The 21,464-nt window shown below is 42.5% G+C and overlaps 1 protein-coding gene and 1 long non-coding RNA gene across 5 annotated transcripts; one reads left to right on the top strand and one right to left on the bottom strand.

The window, feature by feature from the left end:
• Window positions 1-510: 510 nt before the first annotated feature.
• LOC119883091 (butyrophilin subfamily 2 member A2-like) lies at window positions 511-5,586 on the bottom strand. 4 transcript variants are annotated; one of them, XM_038693600.1, is made up of 8 exons: window positions 5,166-5,305; window positions 4,952-5,067; window positions 3,910-4,044; window positions 2,574-2,719; window positions 2,296-2,325; window positions 1,597-1,932; window positions 998-1,044; window positions 511-753 (listed from the first exon to the last, which is right to left on the bottom strand). In XM_038693600.1, exons 4-8 carry the CDS (start codon window positions 2,638-2,640, stop codon window positions 697-699), a joined length of 537 nt encoding a protein of 178 aa, XP_038549528.1. In that variant the 5' UTR covers window positions 2,641-2,719; window positions 3,910-4,044; window positions 4,952-5,067; window positions 5,166-5,305; the 3' UTR covers window positions 511-696. The 4 variants fall into 4 exon arrangements, with proteins under 4 accessions (XP_038549528.1, XP_038549527.1, XP_038549530.1 ...); XM_038693599.1 differs by lacking the exons at window positions 4,952-5,067; window positions 5,166-5,305 and adding an exon at window positions 5,349-5,586; XM_038693602.1 differs by lacking the exons at window positions 4,952-5,067; window positions 5,166-5,305 and adding an exon at window positions 5,349-5,586 and having other exon boundaries at window positions 998-1,041.
• Window positions 4,249-16,391, top strand: LOC119883092. Its single transcript, XR_005440586.1, has 4 exons — window positions 4,249-4,499; window positions 13,579-13,637; window positions 13,732-13,874; window positions 16,118-16,391. It is a non-coding gene; the product is annotated as an uncharacterized LOC119883092 (long non-coding RNA).
• The last annotated feature ends 5,073 nt before the right edge of the window (window positions 16,392-21,464 follow it).

Below are 21,464 nucleotides of genomic sequence, written 5' to 3'. Positions count from 1 at the left end.
TCGTTTTTTGATTCTGACACCAAAAACGGTTATTTGGTTTTTCGTTTTGAAACAAAAAACAGATAAATGATATTTTAGTTTTATAATTACAAATGAATTACGGATTATCCAGAGATACCCAGACCGAAACAAACATCAGTTTTCAATTTTTTGTACATACAGAAAAACAAAATATTGATTCATTATTTCGTTTTTGGTTTGCCAGATTAAATGGAACAACACGGACCAAATTCAAACCATGGAAAAACCACAGAAATATGTTGTCAATATTCAATTAAGCCACTACTCCGGTTAAATCTGTCCATTTTCACAATCTTTCCTGAGTATACTACCAGACCAGCCATATATATGTGTATATATAATTATAATTACTCTCATTATATCTCTAAAGTGCTCATTCATACAGCAGCCTAACGTCACTAACAACGTCCATGAGTAACACCCATATATTAACATCAGAACATATTGAAGTATTAAGCTCAACACACTAGATGAATAAACACACTCTTATTAAAATTTAAAAAATTTAATAATCTGGATAAAACCTCATAGTTCTTAAAAGAACTCCAGCACAGAAACATAAACACAGTATATAAACGCAGCAGTATTCAAGAGGTTCTTCATTATGCGACTTTCTTCCGCATGATAGGGTCTGCGAGGGGTGGAGGAACACGTGACGTACCGGTCTTTTCCTCACTACCACAGTGAATACAGGAATGTAGATGTAACCAATCCCACTCCAAAAGAAGTGACCTGAAAGAACAAAGATGTCAAGATCTGTTCTCAGTCTGGGCTTCTAAGTTAACATGCATCCATTTTCCTCACCAACTTCTGCTGCACAGTGTTTATTGGATGAGCAGTCTGTCTTATGAAAACTGTCTGCTTGTCTCACTGCACACTGGTCTAACCGAAATATCAGAACAATTAGCTTTCTGATACCTAACCTGTAATAGTACTTACCTTCAGTGTAATTCTTGCACATTACACACATACTTACATTGAGTTTCTGGGATTTGTTGTTGACTTGCTGATCTGCATCAGCTGCTGAGAAAAGACAAAAAGGTGTTAAGTATTCAGAAAAGACGAGACCATGAAGGATTTCAGAACAGCTCTGTTATGATTTAAACTGGCTTTCAACATGAGGTAAGTGATTATTGCACCGTAAATTGTTTTAAAATGTTTTTATTTAACTTTATTTATTTTTCTCTCGTGTTCTTTGTTTCAGCACAAGAAAACATGTGAAGTTATTATTAATATTCACTCAGAAGTGCTCAGACTGGCTCCATAACTGCATAAACTATTTTTTTTTCCTTTTACTTGAAGGTGCGTTGGTTTATTTTGTTGCTATTCCTGAACTGAACCTAAACTTTCTTTTTGGAAGTGTGAAAGAAAACCCGTAGTTGGCTTTTGAGTCGCATATCCTTTGTTTTGTGGATTTTGTGTGCATTTACTGTAAAAGGGTTACTGAGAATTTCACGATAACTTCCTGGCAGCTGGATACTAAAGTTACTGTAGTACTGTTTTGAATTCGCAGTGGTGTTGCTGTGTTTACAGATAGATGTCAAGCAGTCATACGAGTTACACTGCACTACTTACAAATAATGAGCTCCATACTGTTGGAAACTTTGTCTTCTCCCTTTCCAATAGAACAGCTGTATATTCCAGCATCTTCTTTGCTAACCGATAAAATCTTTACTGGAAGTTTTCCTTTGGATAGATCGCCGCTGTCGTCAAGAGACGCTCTGCCACTGAACTGTTTTTCCTGATTGTTGGGAGAAAAACCTTGGCTTCTGTAAACGAGGACAAGAGCAGAGCTTCTGAATCTCCACTCGACTAGTTCCCTCGTCACATCACACTCGGGTTTAAAGTGGAAGTCCAAAGTCACATTGTCTCCGACTGCTGCTTCGTGCTTCCGGTCGCAAATTAACTTTTCTGAAACAAGACACAAGATAAATCCTTTATCTAGTAGCCATAACCCCAAAACAGGCTTGAAATTGCTTTTAAGAACAGCATATTTTTAAATGTAGAACCAATATTCACTCTGTTCAGCTCCGTGTTGCATAGACGTACACAAAACAAATCATCTCTACCAAAAACTTTGAAATGACCTCATTATTTTAGTGTTTCCGGTGAGATCTGAGACAAGTTGCCATGGACTGTGCTGTTTGCTGTGTTTCCTGTTTTGTTTTTTGTTAAGTGGAATAGTTTAATAAAAAAAGAGTTCTTGCAGTTTCTTGTTGGAATGAAGGACGAGTTACATCTGCACACATTAAAGACAGCATTTTTTTTACTTACCATTATTCCCTCTTGACTTTGCCCATGTGTCTGTGGAAAAAATGACCCGAAAAATTATTAAATACATAATATTGACTTAATTACCTATAATAATAACAACCTATCTGCCTGAGAATGAACCAGCTCCCAGTGAACCATCACTGACTTTAGGAAACAGAAACACTCAGACATCTCCTCCTCTCTTCACTGTGGAGAAATCTCTCCAAAGTTATTTTCTAACTTTGCTCCAAAGTCTTTCCTCTCTACATGAATGAGTCACAATAAAAGCTCGTCTTTACCTGAAACTGGTGCAGACAGAAGGACCAGCAGGAGCACAAAGATCTCCATGATGCTGAAGATCTTCATGATGCTGCTGCTCCGCTGCCTCCGCCTCTTTCACCAGCAGGCAGCCTGCGAGCACGAAGGGAGGAGTCGGACCCTGAAACTGTTTAAAACAAGAAGAGCGTCAGACACAGAAACGGGACAGAGAATAAAACATCCTGCGCAGACTCCTGATTGCAGCTGAGCTCCACAACCCGATTCTGGAACACGTCTCAGAACGGAGCAGAAAATCTACAAGCCCATCGTGATAACGAATCCAACAGCCTGGACTGGCGAGGAGCGTCTCACCAGACAATGTCTCACACCAAGAGATGGTTTCCTGGGAACGTCTTCATGTAAGCAGACGGTTACAGCAAGTGAAAGTGAAGTTTAATCTCAATCATTTCCTAGTGTCTTAGTTATTTTTGAAATTGTAATTTTTGAACCATTAGTCTTTGCAAATGTAATGAAATTTCACATTTTGCATAATTACAAGTGTTTGTCTCTAATTTTTATATTCCTTACGTTGTATTTTTACGCCTTATATTTTTACATAATCACCTTCTCTTCAAGTACTGCTGAAGTTACATGAAGTGTTTATATTCTCATTATGTTGTGTTAGCATAAAATGCTAAAAGGGAGTATTGTAATTTCAAGAAAACACTGCCATGTAACTCATCTCACTAGGGGCCTCCAGCCTCTTGGGTACGGGGCCACCGGAAAGTAAGTGTGTGATGCTTTAACATATGTCCAGAAGGGTCAGGACTTTAAGTTGTTCACCACATGTACCTTGGACACGGGAGTCTTTCTATAGATCCAGACTGAGTGTGAAAAAGTGAGTAAGTGTGTTCCCTCTCCGGTAGAACATGGGGTGCAGGCAGAGATACTCAACTGATGATCTACAGGGCAATGTAAGGTCTAGACCGGACAAAAACAGTACTACTTAATGCATGGGAGTGGAAGGAATGTTTTATATTTAACATCAGTAGAAAGGTGGAGGAACTGGGACTGAGGGAGGCAGGGGGTGGCCCCGCAAGTTCACTGGTCAGTTGCCCACAGCAGAAATAGACTTCAGTAAACAGAAAACACCAAGCTATATACACATATGGTAAAACAAAGACTGTAAAATCACTGGGGGTCTTATCCACAGATCTATACAGGTGGATCCCAAGATCCGCAAACTTTATATCCCACAATATGAATTTGTAAAGCTCAGGCGACTGTCTGAGAGGGTATCGGTGTATACAACAGAGATTTTAGCTATTACATGGGCACTACAGTGGAAGAGGAAGCAATCGGGGAGCACGGCCAGACCTGTTTGTAGAGCTGATGGTTCTGTTGCATAGAGTCGAACAGGCTGGAGGGTCAGTGGAGTTTCTTTGGGTGCCTGCACATGTTGGGGTGGAAGAGAACGAGGTGGCAGACGGGGCAGCACGGACTCTGTAGAACCTGCAAACAACAACAGACTGTTAAACTACAGACAGTGACCCTGAGAGACATGAGAACCAGTCGAGGATCGTGGAAGCAATCATGGACTTTATATCTGCAACAGGGTTACCTCTCTGAGAATGGGGACGCCATAAAACGATACTGAGACTGAACTGTGAGAGGCAGCACTACGGCGTAAGGCATCCAGTCTGCCGGAAAGCCAGAAGAAGAAGCAGAAGCAGAAGCAGCAGAAGAAGCAAAAGAAGAAGCAGCAGAAGCAAAAGTAGCAGCAGCACTATATATCACAAAGAGGTGAAGAACTGCGGGATTATTTTAAACACATGACCGAGGCTGCAGAGTCACCGTGTCTCAGTCCTCCTGTGATGAGTATGTGGATCCGTAGAGAAGGGCCTCCGTCTGAAATACTAAGTCCTACAAACCCTGAAGGATCCAAACCCGGAGAAAAGACTTCGCAGGTGAGCGTTTCCGCTTCTAAAGTCAAAAACCTGACTTGATTCAGAGACTCTTGGACTTTTATTTATTAGACAAACTCTGCAGAGTCTACAGAGACTCGGTTCAGGGTGAGCCTGGTAAAAAATTATTATGACCTCAACTGGCCGAGTGTCCTCATACAACCATAGACTGCACAACCCGGTTCTCTACAGCTGTGTGAACCCTAAATAAACAGTTTGCTGTGATCAAACTGATGCCGAAATAACGACATCATGATGCCGGTTAGTTAAACACATGAATCCGTGCTTTTTCCAGGTCTGACAGCAAGATTATAAGACGATAACTTTTAAAATGTGTGTTTTCTGAACGGAGTTCGGCTCGAGCAGGCCTGTGTTATGCTAACTAACTTCTTTCACAGTAAAGGGCAAAATCGACAGCTGGAATCAAATAACAGACACGCAATTTCTGAACTTACCAGCTTCCTCTCTTATTTTTTTTCCAAGCAGCCAGTTTTTTATATGAAGTGTTAACGTTATTCCCACGGAGCAGTGCCCACTGACGGTATAACTGCATACACACGAAAGCTCGCTGCTGAGAAGCGCCAGTGAAGACAAATCAACGTTTTAATCACATAAATTTAAAGTAAAAAGTTAATTTAATAAAAGCAGTTAATTCTGAGATCCACCCACCGTTAATCGTCCTACGTTATTAGAGCAGAATCCGGTACTTCAGGTGTATTGGTCCTAAATCTTTGGCGTGGCTGAACTAACGTGGTGGTATTTGTAGTTGAATATGGGAGAGATGGGCTGGGCGTGGGATCCCGTGACTGGTAACCAGGAAATATTTTAACATCCCCAGCCTGTTTTACTTACCTGAGGGAGAAATGGAATTTCAGGTATGATGCTAGTGACAGCCAGCCTAAAGTCCTCCTCAGCCTAAAGTCCTCCTCAGCCTAAAGTCCTCCTCAGCCTAAAGTCCTCCTCAGCCTGTTACGGGCCTTTGTGTTTATGGTTACAAGGCGCTGAAGACGGTCTCAGACAGATACGTGGTGCTGAATGGGAGAATAACCTTTGTAACTTTGTAAGAGCAGACAAGTTGGCTGACGTATTGCGGTAAGCGTGTCGACTCATTTCCGTTTCCGGTGCTTGTGTGTTGGTACCGTGTCGTGCTGCTCTCGCTAAATAACAGTTACATTTGTTTGATTACAGCGGCCAACTGTTCGCTAAACACTTATTCTTCACAGTAATTTTGCCTAAGCACTCACAGTTCTTTCCATCTTTCAGTGACTGCTGTTCAATCTCATACTTGTTCTAAAGTTTTGGTAGCTGACGCTACAGTACTTTAGCTTAGCCGTTAGCGACTTTAGCTTAGCAGCTAGCGATGGCTTCTCCTTCTCCCTCTCTCTCTCCTACTTTCTCCTGCTCGGTGTGTCAGATGTTCAGTTACTCCTCTGCCTCCTTTAGCGGTAATGGTACATGTAATAAGTGTAGTTTATTTATAGACATGGAGGCTCAGTGATTTAGAAGTCCGGCTCCGCACCTTGGTAGATCAGTCTTTAGCTACTGTAGCTAGCCAGTCCCCGGTAGTCGGTGCGGAACGGCCTGAGTTAGCCTCTGGTAGCCGTCCTCCCATCCCCTGTGCAGCCAGGAAAGGGGGGCTGGGTGACTGTCCGAAGGAGGAATAGTCATAAGCATTCAAAGTCCACGGGGCATCATCAACCTGTTCACGTTTCTAACAGATTTTCCCCACTCAGCGACACACCCGCTGAGAAACCAACTCTGATCATTGGCAGCTCCATTTTGAGAAACGTGAAGTTAGCGAAGCCAGCGGCCATAGTTAAGTGCATCCCTGGGGCCAGAGCGGGCGACATTGAGTCTTATTTGAAACTGCTGGCTAAGGATAAACTTAAATACAGTAAGATTGTTATTCACGTCGGCGGTAATGACTCCCGGTTACGCCAATCGGAGGTCACTAAGATTAATGTTGAGTCGGTGTGTACATATGCAAAAACAATGTCGGACACCGTAGTTTTCTCTGGATCCCTGCCAAATCTGACCAGTGATGACATGTATAGCCGCATGTCGTCATTCCGCCGCTGGTTGTCGAGGTGGTGTCCAGCAAACGATGTGGGCTTTGTAGATCATTGGCAGACTTTCTGGGGAAGACCTGGTCTGATCCGGAGAGACGGCATCCATCCCACTTGGGAAGGAGCAGCTCTCATTTCTAGAAATCTGGCCAAGTTTATTAGTGGACCAAATCCATGACAACCCAGAGTTGAGACCAGGAGGCAGAGTCACAGTTTAACACACTTCTCTGCCCTTCTAATTCAGCAGTTACCCACCCAAAACCCTACGCAGAGTCGCAGTTTAACACACTTCTCTGCCCTTCTTTTTCAGCAGTTACCCACCCAAAACCCTACGCAGAGTCGCGGTTTAACACACTTCTCTGCCCTTCTTTTTCAGCAGTTACCCACCCAAAACCCTACGCAGAGTCGCAGTCTAACACACTTCTCTGCTCCTCCATTTCAGGAGTTACTTAGTGAAAATCCTATAGTGATGGTGTCTGTCCCCCGACCATCGAAATTATTTAAAAAGGTAAACAGAAGAGGAGCTGTGCATAAAAACCTCATAAAAATTAAAACCACAAGAGCAATAGTGCAAATGAATAGGAGAGTTAAATGTGGACTCTTAAACATCAGATCTCTCTCTTCTAAAGGTGTACTAGTAAATGAACTAATATCAGATTATGATATTGATTTATTTGGTCTTACTGAAACCTGGCTGGGTGATGGAGAATATGTTAGCCTAAATGAATCCACCCCTCCCAGTCATATTAATACTCACATTCCTCGAGGCACAGGCCGAGGAGGTGGAGTTTCAGCTATCTTCGACTCTAGCCTACTAATCAGCTCTAAACCTAAACTAAACTATAACTCATTTGAAAGTCTTGTTCTTAGTCTTTCGCACCCAAGTTGGAAATCACTGCAACCAATTCTCTTTGTTATAGTGTACCGAGCACCTGGTCCGCACTCTGAATTCTTATCTGAATTTGCAGAGTTTTTGTCAACTTTAGTCCTTAAAACGGACAAAGTTATTATTGTAGGGGATTTTAATATTCATGTGGATGTTGAGAATGACAGCTTTAGTACTGCGTTTATCTCTCTGTTAGATTCCATTGGCTTCTCTCAGAGTGTTCATGAACCGACTCACTGTTTTAACCACACCCTCGACCTTGTTCTGGTGTATGGTATTGAAATTGAACATTTAGTGGTGTTCCCACAGAATCCCTCTTTATCCGACCACTGTTTGATAACTTTTGAGTTTGTATTGCTGAACTACTCGCCATTGGGCAAAAATTTCTATACAAGATGTCTGTCTGATAGTGCTGTAGCTAAATTTAAGGATGCGATTCCATCAGCTCTAAATACATTATCTAGTCACAAAGTAACGGAGGACTCCTACAGTGGGGGAAATAAGTATTTGACCCCTTGCTGATTTTGCAGGTTTGCCCAATTACAAAGAATGCAACGATCTATAATTTTAATCATATGTACATTCTAACAGTGAAAGACAGAATCCCAAAGAAAATTCCAGAAAATCACATCATATGAATTTATTAAAATTGATAACCATCTGATGAGGAAAAACAAGTATTTGACCCCCTGGACAAACAGCATGTTAATATTTTGTAGAAAAGCCATTATTGGCCAGCACAGATGTCAAACGGTTTTTATAGTTGGTGACAAGGTTTGTGCACATTTCGGCAGGGATGTTGGCCCACTCCTCCCTGCAGACAGCCTCCAAATCATTCAGGTTCCGAGGTTGTCGCCTGGCAACTCGAATTTTAAGCTCCCTCCAAAGATTTTCAATTGGATTCAGGTCTGGAGACTGGCTAGGCCACTCCAGAACCTTGATGTGCTTCTTCTTCAGCCACTCTTTTGTTGCTTTGGCGGTGTGCTTAGGGTCGTTGTCGTGCTGAAACACCCATCCTCGACCCATCTTCAGCTCTCTCACTGAGGGAAGGAGATGTTGGTCCAGAATTCCACGATACATGGCCCCGTCCATCCTCCCCTCAATACGATGGAGTTGTCCCGTCCCCTTGGCTGAAAAGCACCCCCAAAGCATGATGTTGCCACCACCATGCTTGACGGTGGGGATGGTGTTCTTTGGGTTGTACTCGGTGTTCTTTGCCCTCCAAACACGACGAGTTGAGTTGAGGCCAAAAAGTTCTATTTTGGTCTCATCTGACCACATCACCTTCTTCCAGGCCTCTTCTGAGTCGTCCAGGTGGTGAATGGCGAACTTCATGCGGGCCTGTACATGTTTCTTCTTGAGCAGGGGGACCTTGCGTGCGCTGCAGGATTTCAATCCATGACGGCGTAGTGTGTTACCAACCGTTTCTTTTGTAACTGTGGTCCCAGCTGCCTTCAGTTGATTCATCAGTTCCCCCCTTGTGGTTTTGGGATGATTCCTCACCGTTCGCATGATCAGGGACACCCCACGAGGCGAGATCTTGTGTGGAGGCCCAGACCGAGGGAGTTTGGCGGTGGTGTGGTGCTTCTTCCATTTCCTGATAACTGCACCGACAGTTGATCTTTTCTCTCCAAGTTGCTTTCCGATTCTCTTGTAGCCCATCCCAGCCTTGTGCAGATCAACAATCTTGTCCCTGATGTCCGTAGAAAGCTCTTTGGTCTTGCCCATGGTGGTGATGTTGGATGCTGGTTGTTTGGGTGTTGACAGGTGTCTTTTATACAGGTAACGAGGTGAGGCGGGTGTATTTGATGTAGATAATTGGTTGGGATTGGGCTGTGTCTTAAAGAAAGACTAACTGGCTTGTAGGAGCCAGAATACTTGCTGTTTGTCCAGGGGGTCAAATACTTGTTTTTCCTCATCAGATGGTTATCAATTTTTATAAATTCATATGATGTGATTTTCTGGAATTTTCTTTGGGATTCTGTCTTTCACTGTTAGAATGTACATATGATTAAAATTGTAGATTGTTGCATTCTTTGTAAGTGGGCAAACCTGCAAAATCAGCAAGGGGTCAAATACTTTTTTCCCCCACTGTACTAGATATGATCAATCTATCTCTATCAACAGGCTATGTACCACAGTACTTTAAAGTAGCTGTAATTAAACCTCTTCTGAAAAAGCCCAAACTTGATCTGGATGTTTTAGCCAACTATAGACCTATATCTAACCTTCCATTTCTCTCTAAGGTTCTGGAGAAAGCAGTTGCTAAACAGCTGTGTGACTTTCTACAGAGCAATAGTTTATTTGAGGATTTTCAGTCAGGATTTAGAGCTCATCATAGCACAGAGACAGCACTGGTGAAAATTACTAACGACCTCCTTATTGCATCAGACAAAGGACTTGTCTCTGTACTGGTTTTATTAGATCTTAGTGCTGCATTTGATACCTTTGACCATCTGGTCCTATTGCAGAGACTGGAACATTTCATTGGCATTAAAGGAACCACTCTAAGCTGGTTTAAGTCCTATTTATCAGATCGATTTCAGTTTGTACATGTTAACGATGAGTCCTCCATGCACGCCAAAGTTACTCATGGAGTTCCTCAAGGATCTGTCCTTGGACCAATCCTCTTCACTTTATATATGCTTCCTTTAGGCAATATTATCAGGAAACATTCCATAAGCTTTCATTGTTATGCAGATGATACTCAGTTATATCTATCGATCAAGCCAGATGAAACTCATCAGTTAGCTAAACTTCAAATGTGCCTTTAGGATGTTAAAACCTGGATGACCTGTAATTTTCTCATGTTAAACTCAGATAAAACTGAAGTTATTGCTCTGGGGCCTAAGCACCTCCGTGACGCATTATCTAAAGATATAGTTTCCCTGGATGGCATCGCCCTGGCCTCCAGCACCACTGTGAGGAATCTTGGAGTTATCTTTGATCAGGACATGTCGTTTAAGTCTCACATTAAGAAAATTTCAAGGACCGCCTTTTTTCACCTACGTAATATTGCGAAAATCAGGAACATCCTGTCTAAAAATGATGCAGAAAAACTAGTCCATGCATTTACTTCTAGGCTGGATTACTGCAATTCCTTATTATCAGGCTGCTCGAAAAAGTCCATTAAGACTCTTCAGCTGATCCAGAATGCTGCAGCACGTGTTCTGACAGGAACCAGGAAAAGAGATCACATTTCTCCTGTTTTAGCTTCTTTGCATTGGCTTCCAGTAAAATCCAGAATAGAATTTAAAATCATTCTTCTTACCTACAAAGCTCTTAATGGTCAGGCACCATCTTATCTTAAAGAGCTCATAGTACCTTACTACCCCACCAGAGCACTGCGCTCCCAGAATGCAGGGTTACTTGTGGTTCCTAGAGTCTCCAAAAGTAGACTAGGAGCCAGAGCGTTCAGCTATCAAGCTCCTCTCCTGTGGAACCAGGTTCCAGTTTGGGTTCAGGAGGCAGACACCATCTCCACATTTAAGAGTAGGCTTAAGACTTTCCTCTTTGATAAAGATTATAGTTAGGGCTGGCTCAGGTGAGTCCTGAACCATCCCTTAGTTATGCTGCTATAGGCCTAGACTGCCGGGGGATTTCCTATGATGCACTGAGCTCCTCTCTCTACTTTCTCTCCCTCTGTATGCAACCTCATCCCATTATTGCATGTTACTAACACAACTTCTCCCCTTTCCGGTAGTCTTGTGCTTTCTCGTCCCTCTCCTCTCTCCTCCTATCACTTCCTGCAGGTGTTTCTGGCTCTGGAGCTGTGGAGTCTGGATCTGTGGTTGCGGGTCACCTGCTGCCCCCGTGTTCCTGCTCGACACCCTCTGCTGCAACGACTATTGTTGCTAGTCCTATTGTTATTATTGTTATTATAATCATTAACATTACGATGGTTACCATTAACACTACTATAAATATCTGTACCATTTTTCATTTAGTTTATAGCAACATTACCTTCACTGTCTGTACCTCTGTGTGTATATTGTGTAGTCTCTCTCTCTCTCTCTCTCTCTCTCTCTCTCTCTCTCTCTCTCACCCTCACCCCCTCACCCCAACCGGTCGAGGCAGATGGCCGCCCACCCTGAGTCATGGTTCTGCTCGAGGTTTCTGCCTCTTAAAAGGAAGTTCCTTGCCTCTGTCTCCTAGTGCTGCTCTTGGTGGGAACTGTTGGGCTTCTGTAAATATCATCACAGAGTACGGTCTAGACCTGCTCTTTTATGAAAAGCGCTGTGAGATAACTGTTGTTGTGAATTGGCGCTATATAAATCAAATTGAAATTGAATTAACTGCGTGTTTGGCCAGTGTGGGTGCAACAGCGTGTCCTTTGACGATCCAAAACTTTTTGTATCCCTTATTTCTGGAAATATTTCTTTGACACAGAATCGGCTTGAAGTGCTGCAAGCTCATCCTCACAGCCGAGGTATTCCACGTGCTCCAGGCTGGAAACGTACGGGTCCATCACCCACGATCCTTTTGATAAGTACTCGTCAACATTTCCTCCTGGAGCAAGTTCATGAGTGGGGTAAACTCGGTGCGTAAAGACGCACACACAGTGCCACAGTGGAAATTGTAGCAGCTCTCCTTTTTGACATTTTCCCAACTCTGTATTCCATTTTGCGCACAAATGCGCTGAGAGCGTCTTTGCACTGCATGACGTGTGATTCAGGGCCTTGCTTCCGCTTGTTTGTCTAATTGTAGAGAGTAAATCTGTGTAAGTAGGCCGTTTACTTCCAGAAAGCGTCAGTCAGCTGTTCGTGCAGGTGTCAGTTGTGATCATGCAAGAATTCCATCATTTTTTCCTGCAGTTCAATAAAACGCACAAGCACTTGTCCGCGCGACAACCAGCGTACCTCTGTGCGTAACAGCAGTGTTTGATGCGTCCTCACACAGCTGGGCAAACGGTCTCTTGTTCCTAGCGCGAGCTTTGATGAAGTTTCCAACTTTAGTTGTCAGGGTGTCACCGAGGTCTTCAGAAAGTGTTTTACTGGCCAATGCTTGGCAATGCACCCTGGGGCTTTTTCCTTCAGACGGCAGTTAAATCCTGCTGCAGCGGCATCAGTGCAGCAAGCTTCTCTGTAGGGCAGGTTGTTGGATGACGAGTCCACAGCCATAAAAATATCTTGTCCTGTAGTTGTTGTGGTCAGATTGGTGGACATAAGAATGTCTTGTTGCAAATCCTTGCCGTGAATATATTGCACATGAGCACGGACTCGTCTGACACTGTTGTCGTTTCATCCAACTGAATGGTATTTTAATAGCGAACACTCGAATGAGGCCTCTGTGTAAATCGCTGCCAAGTTCTTGGCTTCACCAGCAGTCTCCTGGTGTTTTGTTTGTTGATGGCTTCATGCTGTCATGAGCTTGCTTCTCGCCACAAATGACACATTCTGACTTGTCCTGTCCTTCAATGGTCAAGATAAAACCTTACTTTCTTCTTTGATATGGAGAAGTCGTGAAACTGTGACGCTCGGCAGGAAACGCAGCGATGACCTGGCTGGCAGCTAGTGTGCTCGGCTGAGGGCTGCCAGTCCTCTAAATGGTCGTGTTGTCTGATTTGTGTCCTGATGGTGTTGATGTGTTTGTGGTCACCTACGTGGGAACTGCTCGTACCTGAAGCCATCGGTGGTCGTCTGGGCAGCTTCAAGCGCAGACACGACGCTGAAGTTAGCTTCTGATTCTAAACGCCGTTTTAAAGAAACTTCCTCTCTCTGGAAAAATGTAATCCAGATTTGGCAGGTCTAGGTGTACTGGTTTTTGATCAGGACCTTAGGACCTGGTCTAATGTGGGTTACTGGCAAAAAAAAAAAAGAGCAGTGAAATCATCCTTTTCTCATTTTCACAAACAAAATAAAGGTTTTATGAACCGTGTAAAGTGTTTCAGACCGCGTGAAGACTTTTCCTAAAAGGCCTGCCAGCTTTCACAGGAAGAGCAGAACCCAGAGAACCTGTCGCTCAGCGGGGTTCACTTTCCCCAACTCTTCAATCAGAAGCTGTTTTCAGCGTCGCAGCCCAGAGACTAACAACCTTTCCGATCCACAGATACACCGAACGTTATTGCAGTACTAGTATTTGTGACAGAACTGCAGCTGTTGGACTAACCTGTCAGTGTTTCCTGCTTCAGGCCAGCAGAGATGTTTCCTGACAGAAGAGCGAGGACTCCTCCCTGCTCCTCTGGTCCAGGTTTGTTCTGTCTCACGTCTGTGCTACTCTGCAGTAATATTGCTGAGTATTTGTCTCGTAACTTGTGTTCTTAAAACCTGTCTCTGTGCTGCAGAGACTCTGGTGGAGGGACATCCTCAGTTCCCTGTGCAGCTGCTCAGGCCTTTCTAACATGCTCACCTATAAAGAGACCTGGACCTGGACCTGGAGGAGGGCTGGATGCCACCTGTGACCCTGCAGATCCCAGCTTTGACACATGTGAGTTACTCAGAGATCCTGAGTTAAACAAACACTTTCTGTTTCAGTGTGTGGATCTTCTCTGTGTGGCCTCGTGTATAAACGCCACATATGCACAAAAAGGTTACGTACGCTGGTTTTCACGCACACGTGGGATGTATAAACATGTACGTGACGTGAGAATGTGCGGACCCTCAGCAAACCTTCGTCTGGCTCTGTCGGTGAACTTAAAGTCCTGATTTGAAAGATTTAACTGTTTTAAATCAACGCTTCTACTTCAGTTTCTGTGCATCCGTCAGTGAAGAAGTCGATCAAAAACCAAATTATGTCCGTTAATACAAAATAAAAGTGACTGTGAGAGGAGTAGATGATGATGCCTCTCACAGATTTAACTTCACTTCATATCATTTAAACGTTAAACCAGCAGTTTTATTTGACCTTCACTTCATGTCAGACCGTGTTGAGTCTCTGAGCGGCATTGTGACTCTGACACGCCGTCGTTTTGCGTTTGTTGCTGATCTCAGTTCAAGCATCAAATAAAATATTTCTTCTCTCCTCCTCAGTGATCAGCACCTCGATCTCTGTTTAGACCAGAGGTCTGTACTACGAAGCGAGGGAACCAGGTAACTTCCTGATTAACGAGTACTACGAAAGGTGGACAGTTTCTGAGACGGAGCCGTCTGTGGTCTGTAATTGAATTCTCCTGAGTTTTTTCACATATTTAGATTGACAGGGTTAATAACCGAGAAAAATCAGAAATTCCCTGAAATTAATGTCACAAAGAATTTCTTCTGAATACGCCCAATCCAAGGCAAAGTCTCTGAGGTGCGCGGTGGTGATTATGGGCTAAACTCACCAGTATTTCCTCACTGCTGAATCTGATTGCAGTCTAATATAATAATATCACTTTCCAGTGCATGCATCACACACTGCAGACGTGTGTGTTATGTTGCAGCCTTGAAAAGTGAAGTTTCTCTCATAAATGTAATAAATTTAAGCGACTTTGAGTTCGTGAAAAGCACTATACAAATTCAAATTATTATTATTAAATGTGTGACAGAATATTCAAGTTTTTTACTTGTAGAATAATCTTGGAAATTAAATTCTCCTTTTTTCCTATTACAGTGGACCTTTACATCTTAATCATATTACACATAAAAGAGCTCATAAAATACAGAATAGAGATTTGAACTACAATAAGAACACTGTGAAGATAATTAGGCTACAAATTTACTCCATGCGATGCCAACAGGCCCCCGGCTCTGTCGTCCGCCACGATATTAGATTTTAGCCGTTAACGTGTCTTTACATTCATAATTTCCCCGACACTACCAACGCGTGTTCCTCTGGAGAAATACGGAGCATGCGGCGTTGCGAAAACGGCCGAAAAGCTTTTATGCGAACGCGCCGTCGTAGATTAACTCCAGTGCAGCGGTCAGAGTTTGTTACCCGAGTTCCTCCCTTCCTAGCGCAGGCCACTGGTTTGCAGCAGCCGTTGTTATTTGGACCTCAGGAGGTGGCGTCGGCGTATTTATGGTCATTTGCGTAGTAATTTCTGGGAGGAGCCAAGGCGGGGTACGATTTCACGTAGATTGGGATGTTGAGCCTGAGATGAAGGAAACTCCTCGGGAGGAGGTCAGGTTCACAGCATCAGTTGGAAAACCGTCAGTTTCTCTCCTCCTCCGCCTCCTCCTGCGGAGCCTGAAGCAGCTGTCTGACACAAAATCCCGGTTAGATAGAAGTTTTTCATCCAAACATGATCTCGAACATGACCGCTTTTCTGATCAATCTGTCGTCCATGTAAGGACAGAGTTATCTTATCTACTCTGTGGACAGTGAAACACATCACTGCAGTAATCACTGTTTAATATGTAACCTATAAAGCTGATCAGTGAACAGTGATCTTTCATGATCACTGACTGGAACATCGTAGTTATCATGTTGAAATGATGCAGCTGGCAGAGCAGAGCAGTTCAGTGGTTCAGAGTTTCCTCCTGTAGTGCTGCTGTCAGGACGGACTGGACGTCTTCCTCTGGGGAGGTTTGAGACGCCGCCTCAGATTCTCCCTGAGCTGGCCGGTAGTGACACGTGTGCACCGATCACCACCATACATGGACTTTCCTGCACGTGTTCTGTGGCGGCCCGGTCGGCTCGCCCACAAACGCGTGTTAAAACAGGTTGCATTGAAGAACCAGAGGACTGCAGCGGGCAGGTCTGAAACTTTAGTCAGCTTGACGTGTCCTCTGGTCTCCCCTCTGTTACAGGCGTCTCCTTCGTCCTGGTGTGAAGAGGGACAGTCCCAGGACCAGCAGCAGCAACAGTGAGTCGGCTGTGTGCAGGCAGAGTCCTGGAGACGCCTGGAGAAGCCCGGCAGCATCAGGACAGACTCTGCGTCCTCAGGAAGACGCTTCAGGAGACCCTGAGAGGACACTGTGTGGACAGTTTATATCAAAGTCTTGTCTTTGCTGCTCTGGGCCTCAGATTTACCAGGTTTATATTTCTGTTTCAGCTGCTCTGAATAAAGTGCTTTATTTTGAAGGTTTGGTCTTTTTAAACTCAGGATCACCTGAGGAGTTACAGGAATCTGATGTTCATGCAGGTAGAAAGGCCAGAACCTGGTCCATTTAACAGCCCCTTTACTGCAGCTCCTGGTCCTGGACTGCAGGTAGTAAAGGAGACAGTAAGCAGGACATTTCTCTCATTTCAGACTTTATCAAACCTTTTGATTTCATCCTGTTTGGGCCACAGGAACACTCTTACCTGTACCTGCCTGGATCACTGATCTGCTGATCGGCTGCAGACCGTTCAGAACTCAGCGGCCAGGCTGCAGAACCAGAACCAAGAACCCTGATCGCAGCTCTCCTGTTTCAGCCTCATTACTCTGGCTCCATGTTGGCTTTAGAACTGATTTTGAAGGTTTGAGGCTTTACAGGCTCCTGCTGTATCACAGACCTGCTAGGACCCGACACACCAGCTCGGACCGATCACTATGAACAGAAGGTGATCCAGGTCTTGGATGAGGTAGTTTGGTGTAAGATGATGAATAATAACCACACTGTAAAAATACTGTTAAAGTAAAAGATGGTGAGTATAATCAGGAAAATGTCCTTATTAGTGGTATTAAAAGTACTGAATGTCCTCTGACTGTGTGTTTTATATATATATATATTATTTTACAGTATTATTCCATGTGAATTAATATAAAGGAGCTCAGACTCTTTTCATTCTGGATCAATCAGCTGACTGTAGAAACTGAAAACAGTGACCCAGAGCCCAAAGTGACTCCTTCATAACGCTTTGTTCTGTCGAACCAGCAGCACAGAGCTCAACGTTATTACAAATAAAGGAAAAGCAGCAGATCTTTCATGTGTGGAACCATCAAATGTTTTTACATTAAAAAAAAAATAAAAATGAATCTCCCTGTCAGTGTGAGACTCCTGTCCGCTTGTTTAAACTGTTAAACATCAGATTTTATAAACTCTTCATGTGTTTGTGTGTAAAAATCTGACTTTACAGTACTGAAGTAGGCCTAGTCAGGTTCCTCCAGTGCTGTAATGCAGCACAGATGTTCACATGACTTCTTCTCCTTCTGTGCAGCTTGAGATCATGCCATCCTTTAACCAGGTCTGAGTCCGCCCTTTGTACGTATGTTCACTGACCCATATCTGTGTAGGAATCCGGGTTTCTTCACAGGAAATAAAACCGGAGAGCTAGGAAATATTCACTGACTTTAACAAAAAGTGGAAGTTTTGGATCAGAAATATAAAGTCTCCATTTAAATGTCAGATTCTAGCTGCAGCACCTTAAAAACCCCCACTTTGACCTTCTCTTGCGCGGCCCCCTTTCTCATTTCGACATTTCCGACCGCCCCTGAAGGCAGCATGTGTCATGCTCACCCTGCAGAGTTTAACTAGGCTGTTTCATCAAGTCTGTTTCATCAGGTGGATCTTAAGTCCTCATGGAGGAAAACTTTGTGCTCCTGTTGCTCCTTCTGTCTCCAGCAGCTTCAGGTAAAGACGAGCATTCATGTAGACAAAAAGACTTTTAGAGCAGAGTTAGAAAATAACTTCTTCACAGTGAAGAGAGGAGGAGATGTTCCTGGCGAGCCTGGTTAACATTTATTCACATTTATTAGTTTAAAAGCTACTAATATTTATATGTGGCTCTGCAGTTCAGATCTGTTCATAAGTTTCTGGTAACATTTTCATTTCGACTTGTACATTTTTTTTTAATTACTATTAATAACTAGTGAAACAGCTTGTTGATAGAAACACATTAAGTGAGATAGTTAAATATCTGAGTGTTTCTCTGTTTCTGCTGCTGTTTGCTGACCTGTAGTGAACTTTTTCACAGTCTGTGGTAGAATCCATTTAATTTACTGGAACAGTAGCAGAAAATGAACCAATGGGCTGCTAAGCGTGCGCAATGCCCTGCCCCAATACGAGCGCGGAAGAATCACACCACGTGTCCAGGCAGCTGGGCGGAGCCAAGATGTTCAAGAGAGATGCCAAGAATGTAAAAAAAAAAAAAAAAGGAGGCTTGATAATAGATGTGTCTCTCTGGTTTACGTGCAGCTCTACCCGTCACACCCACGGACCGCGCAAACCCCAAGAAAGTCTGCAGAACATGAGACGGTCTCCAACGCTGACACGCTTAAAGCCAGTAACGGCCTAAATGATCGCTGTTCAAAGTTTGAAGAAATGGTAATCAAAAATACAGCTGAGATTGCAATAAGATAAGAAAGGGCTGCAAATCCAGTGGAAAGGAACAGATGACACAGTGAAGACGATGAAAGAACAGATCGCAGGAGGAAACAAGAAGATCCAGAGCGTGACAGCAGGAGAACCTCCGACTTCTGAATCTACCAGAAAGCAACAATGAGGATGTGAAAGGAGGTGCTGGAGGTCACTGCTGAAATCATCCCAGAGGAAAAGAGCCAAGACGGGATAAAAGCACCCGCCCCGTCCTCATACAGTTTACCACCATGCGCACCTTCAGACTGAAGGTTTGGAGAGCTTCTCTCAACGCCGATGTCATGAAGGAAAAGAATCTCACTCAGCTGGAAAGACTCTGGCCTCGAGTGAAGCAAGCTGATGGAAAGAAGACCAAATGGCAGGAACCTGCTGTCGTTATCGATGGTGTGAGACTCTGAGAAAGTTAAACGACTTTTAATGTGAGTTCAGCAGTTCAGTTTGAACTCCAGGCTTATTAGGTCACCCAGTCTCAATGGGTTCATTTGATAATAAGAGCAACACGTTCATCCCACTAAAATTTCAGGTACTCGAGTATTCAACTTGGTGATAAGCTTATTTACCTGATATTCTCTATCTTAAGAGTTTGGTTTTTTTCTTAGCTAGTTCCTACAACCTTTAACAGACTTCCAGTTAATAGTTTCATTTTTTATTTAAAAATAATATCTCTTAATGTCAGAGGTATCCGTGACAGAACCAAAAGAAAATCTTTTTATGTTCAGTAGACTGTGGTGTGAAGTTTTGGAAAGCACAATGTTATTTCTGCCATTCCTCTCAACAATCAGCAGGTGTCGCCGTCCTTAAGTTTAAAGGAGACATAGTTGATGTCAGAAGAGGGCAGACAGATAATCTTAGTTTTCAAATTAGACAATTCCGTTTTTATAGTTTGCTATTTATATAACTACAACAATACAGGTCAAGCAAAGCAAAGCTCCTAACAGTCTGCACACATCTGAAAGCCCTTATAATCAAATATAAGGAAGCACACTTGATCATTGGGGAGATATTGATGCTCCAGATGATCTTGTAGATAGAATACCTGCAAGACTAATCTCACATTCAAGATTCAAAAGTACAGCTGTCAATTATAGATGTGTGGCGCTTTTTAAACCCAGACATTAATGAGTTTACTTGGAGAAATGCCAATAGATCCCTACAATCTACAATTGATTTATGGCTTATATCTCGCTCTTGTCTACAGTTTGTTTCAGAATCAGCTCATAGTTATGCCCGACTTTCTGATCAGAAAGTAATCTCAATCCATTTAGCAGGAACAAAACACAAAACAATCATTTACGTGGTTATTGGAAACTAAATAATAAATGATTAAATGATGAGGGATTCTGTGATCTGGTGGGAAAAAAACTGCAAAAAACATATTTGATAACAATGAAAGGAATCAGGAAAGGAATATTTCAAGTACAAAATCAGAGTAATAGCAATAAAATGAAGTAAAGAAATAAATAAAAAAAATAGCCAAAAAAAATGTATGGATGAATTAAATGCTTTATTGATTAAAGATAAAATTTCAGAAAATGAAGAAATAAGAATGAAGAAACTAAAGGAGGAAATGGACAACATGTATATTGAAATGACTAAAGGGGCCTTTATAAGGTCCCGAGCAAAATGGCTAGAAAAAGGGGAAAAGAAACTCTAGTTACTTCTTCGCTTTAGAGAAGAGAAACTGCAAAAGAAAATATAAATATCCTTAAAATTAATGATAACATGACCTCTAATCCTTTGGACATCTCTAGACATGTTGGCTCATTTTATAGCAATATATACATAAGACAAATACTCAAGTCGATGACTGTGATGAATTCATTGATTCAGTTAAAGAATTCACTCCAACTATATCTGAACACTTTAAACTGTGAACGGCCCGTTGCAAAAATAGAAATTTCAGAAGCTGTTTTGTCGATGAAAAAGGGAAATCACCGGGTAATGATGGGCTTTCTGTTGGATTGTATTACATTTTTGGGACATCATTGAAAGTCCTCTACTTGAATTATTCAAAGAATGTAATGCTAAAAAAGAAATGTCCACAAGTATGAAGCAAGGCCAGACTGGAGACCTATAACTATCTTAAACACTGATTATAAAATATTGTCATTCATTTTTGCTACGCGGTTTAAAAAAAGGCCTTCACGAGATCATAAATGAAACACAAACAGGTTTCATGTGTAAACGTCACATAAGTTCAAATATAAGACTTGTTCTTGACTTGCTGGACTATTCTGATAAAATTTAAACCGATGCTCTGATTGTATTTCTCGATGTCTGTAAAGCATTTGATCCTGCAGACCACTACTTCCTGTTCAAAGCACTCCAAACATTTGATTTTGGACCAAAACTTATATCCACTGTAGAAATGTTTTATAAAAATATTGACAGTTGTGTTAATTTTACCCAAATACCACCAAAAGATTTCCTGTACTTAGATCAGTTCGCCAGGGCTGCCGTATTTCACCTTTTTTGTTCCTGCTGGTGGTTGAACTACTGTCACTACATATTCAAGGTTTGTCTATTTTTGGTAAAGAAATCTGATTGACTCAGTCAGCTGATGATACAGCCCTTTTTTTAAAGGACAAACATCAGATTGAATATGCTATATCCTTAATTGACCAATTTTCTGCTGCTTCTGGATTAACACTCAACAATCTAAATGTGAAATTTTATGTTTATATCAAACTGATGATAAGCAATTGTTATATATCAGTCAAGAAATGTGTAAAATATCTGCAAGGACTACATGGAATGTCAGAAACTTAACTTCTCTCTTAAATTGAAGAAGACCTGAGCTTATGGTTAAAGAGACATTTCAATACTCTGACTAAAGCAGAAGGGATGTCAAGATTTG

Source organism: Micropterus salmoides, unplaced genomic scaffold, assembly GCF_014851395.1.
Source record: "Micropterus salmoides isolate LMB-PRFRI ecotype aquatic unplaced genomic scaffold, ASM1485139v1 Ms_hic_scaffold_3, whole genome shotgun sequence".
Lineage (NCBI taxonomy): Eukaryota > Metazoa > Chordata > Actinopteri > Centrarchiformes > Centrarchidae > Micropterus > Micropterus salmoides.
The sequence above is the reverse complement of the archived record's forward strand: the minus strand, read 5'-3'. Positions and strand labels throughout refer to the sequence as shown.

Coding starts and splice junctions, on each gene's coding strand:
- LOC119883091 (XM_038693599.1), bottom strand. CDS start 2,640: ATGAAGATCTTCAGCATCATGGAGATCTTTGTGCTCCTGCTGGTCCTT. Junction 1,045..1,596: donor CAGTATGGAGCTCATTATTT/GTAAGTAGTGCA, acceptor GTCTTTTCTCAG/CAGCTGATGCAGATCAGCAA. Junction 754..997: donor ACAAATCCCAGAAACTCAAT/GTAAGTATGTGT, acceptor TTGTTCTTTCAG/GTCACTTCTTTTGGAGTGGG.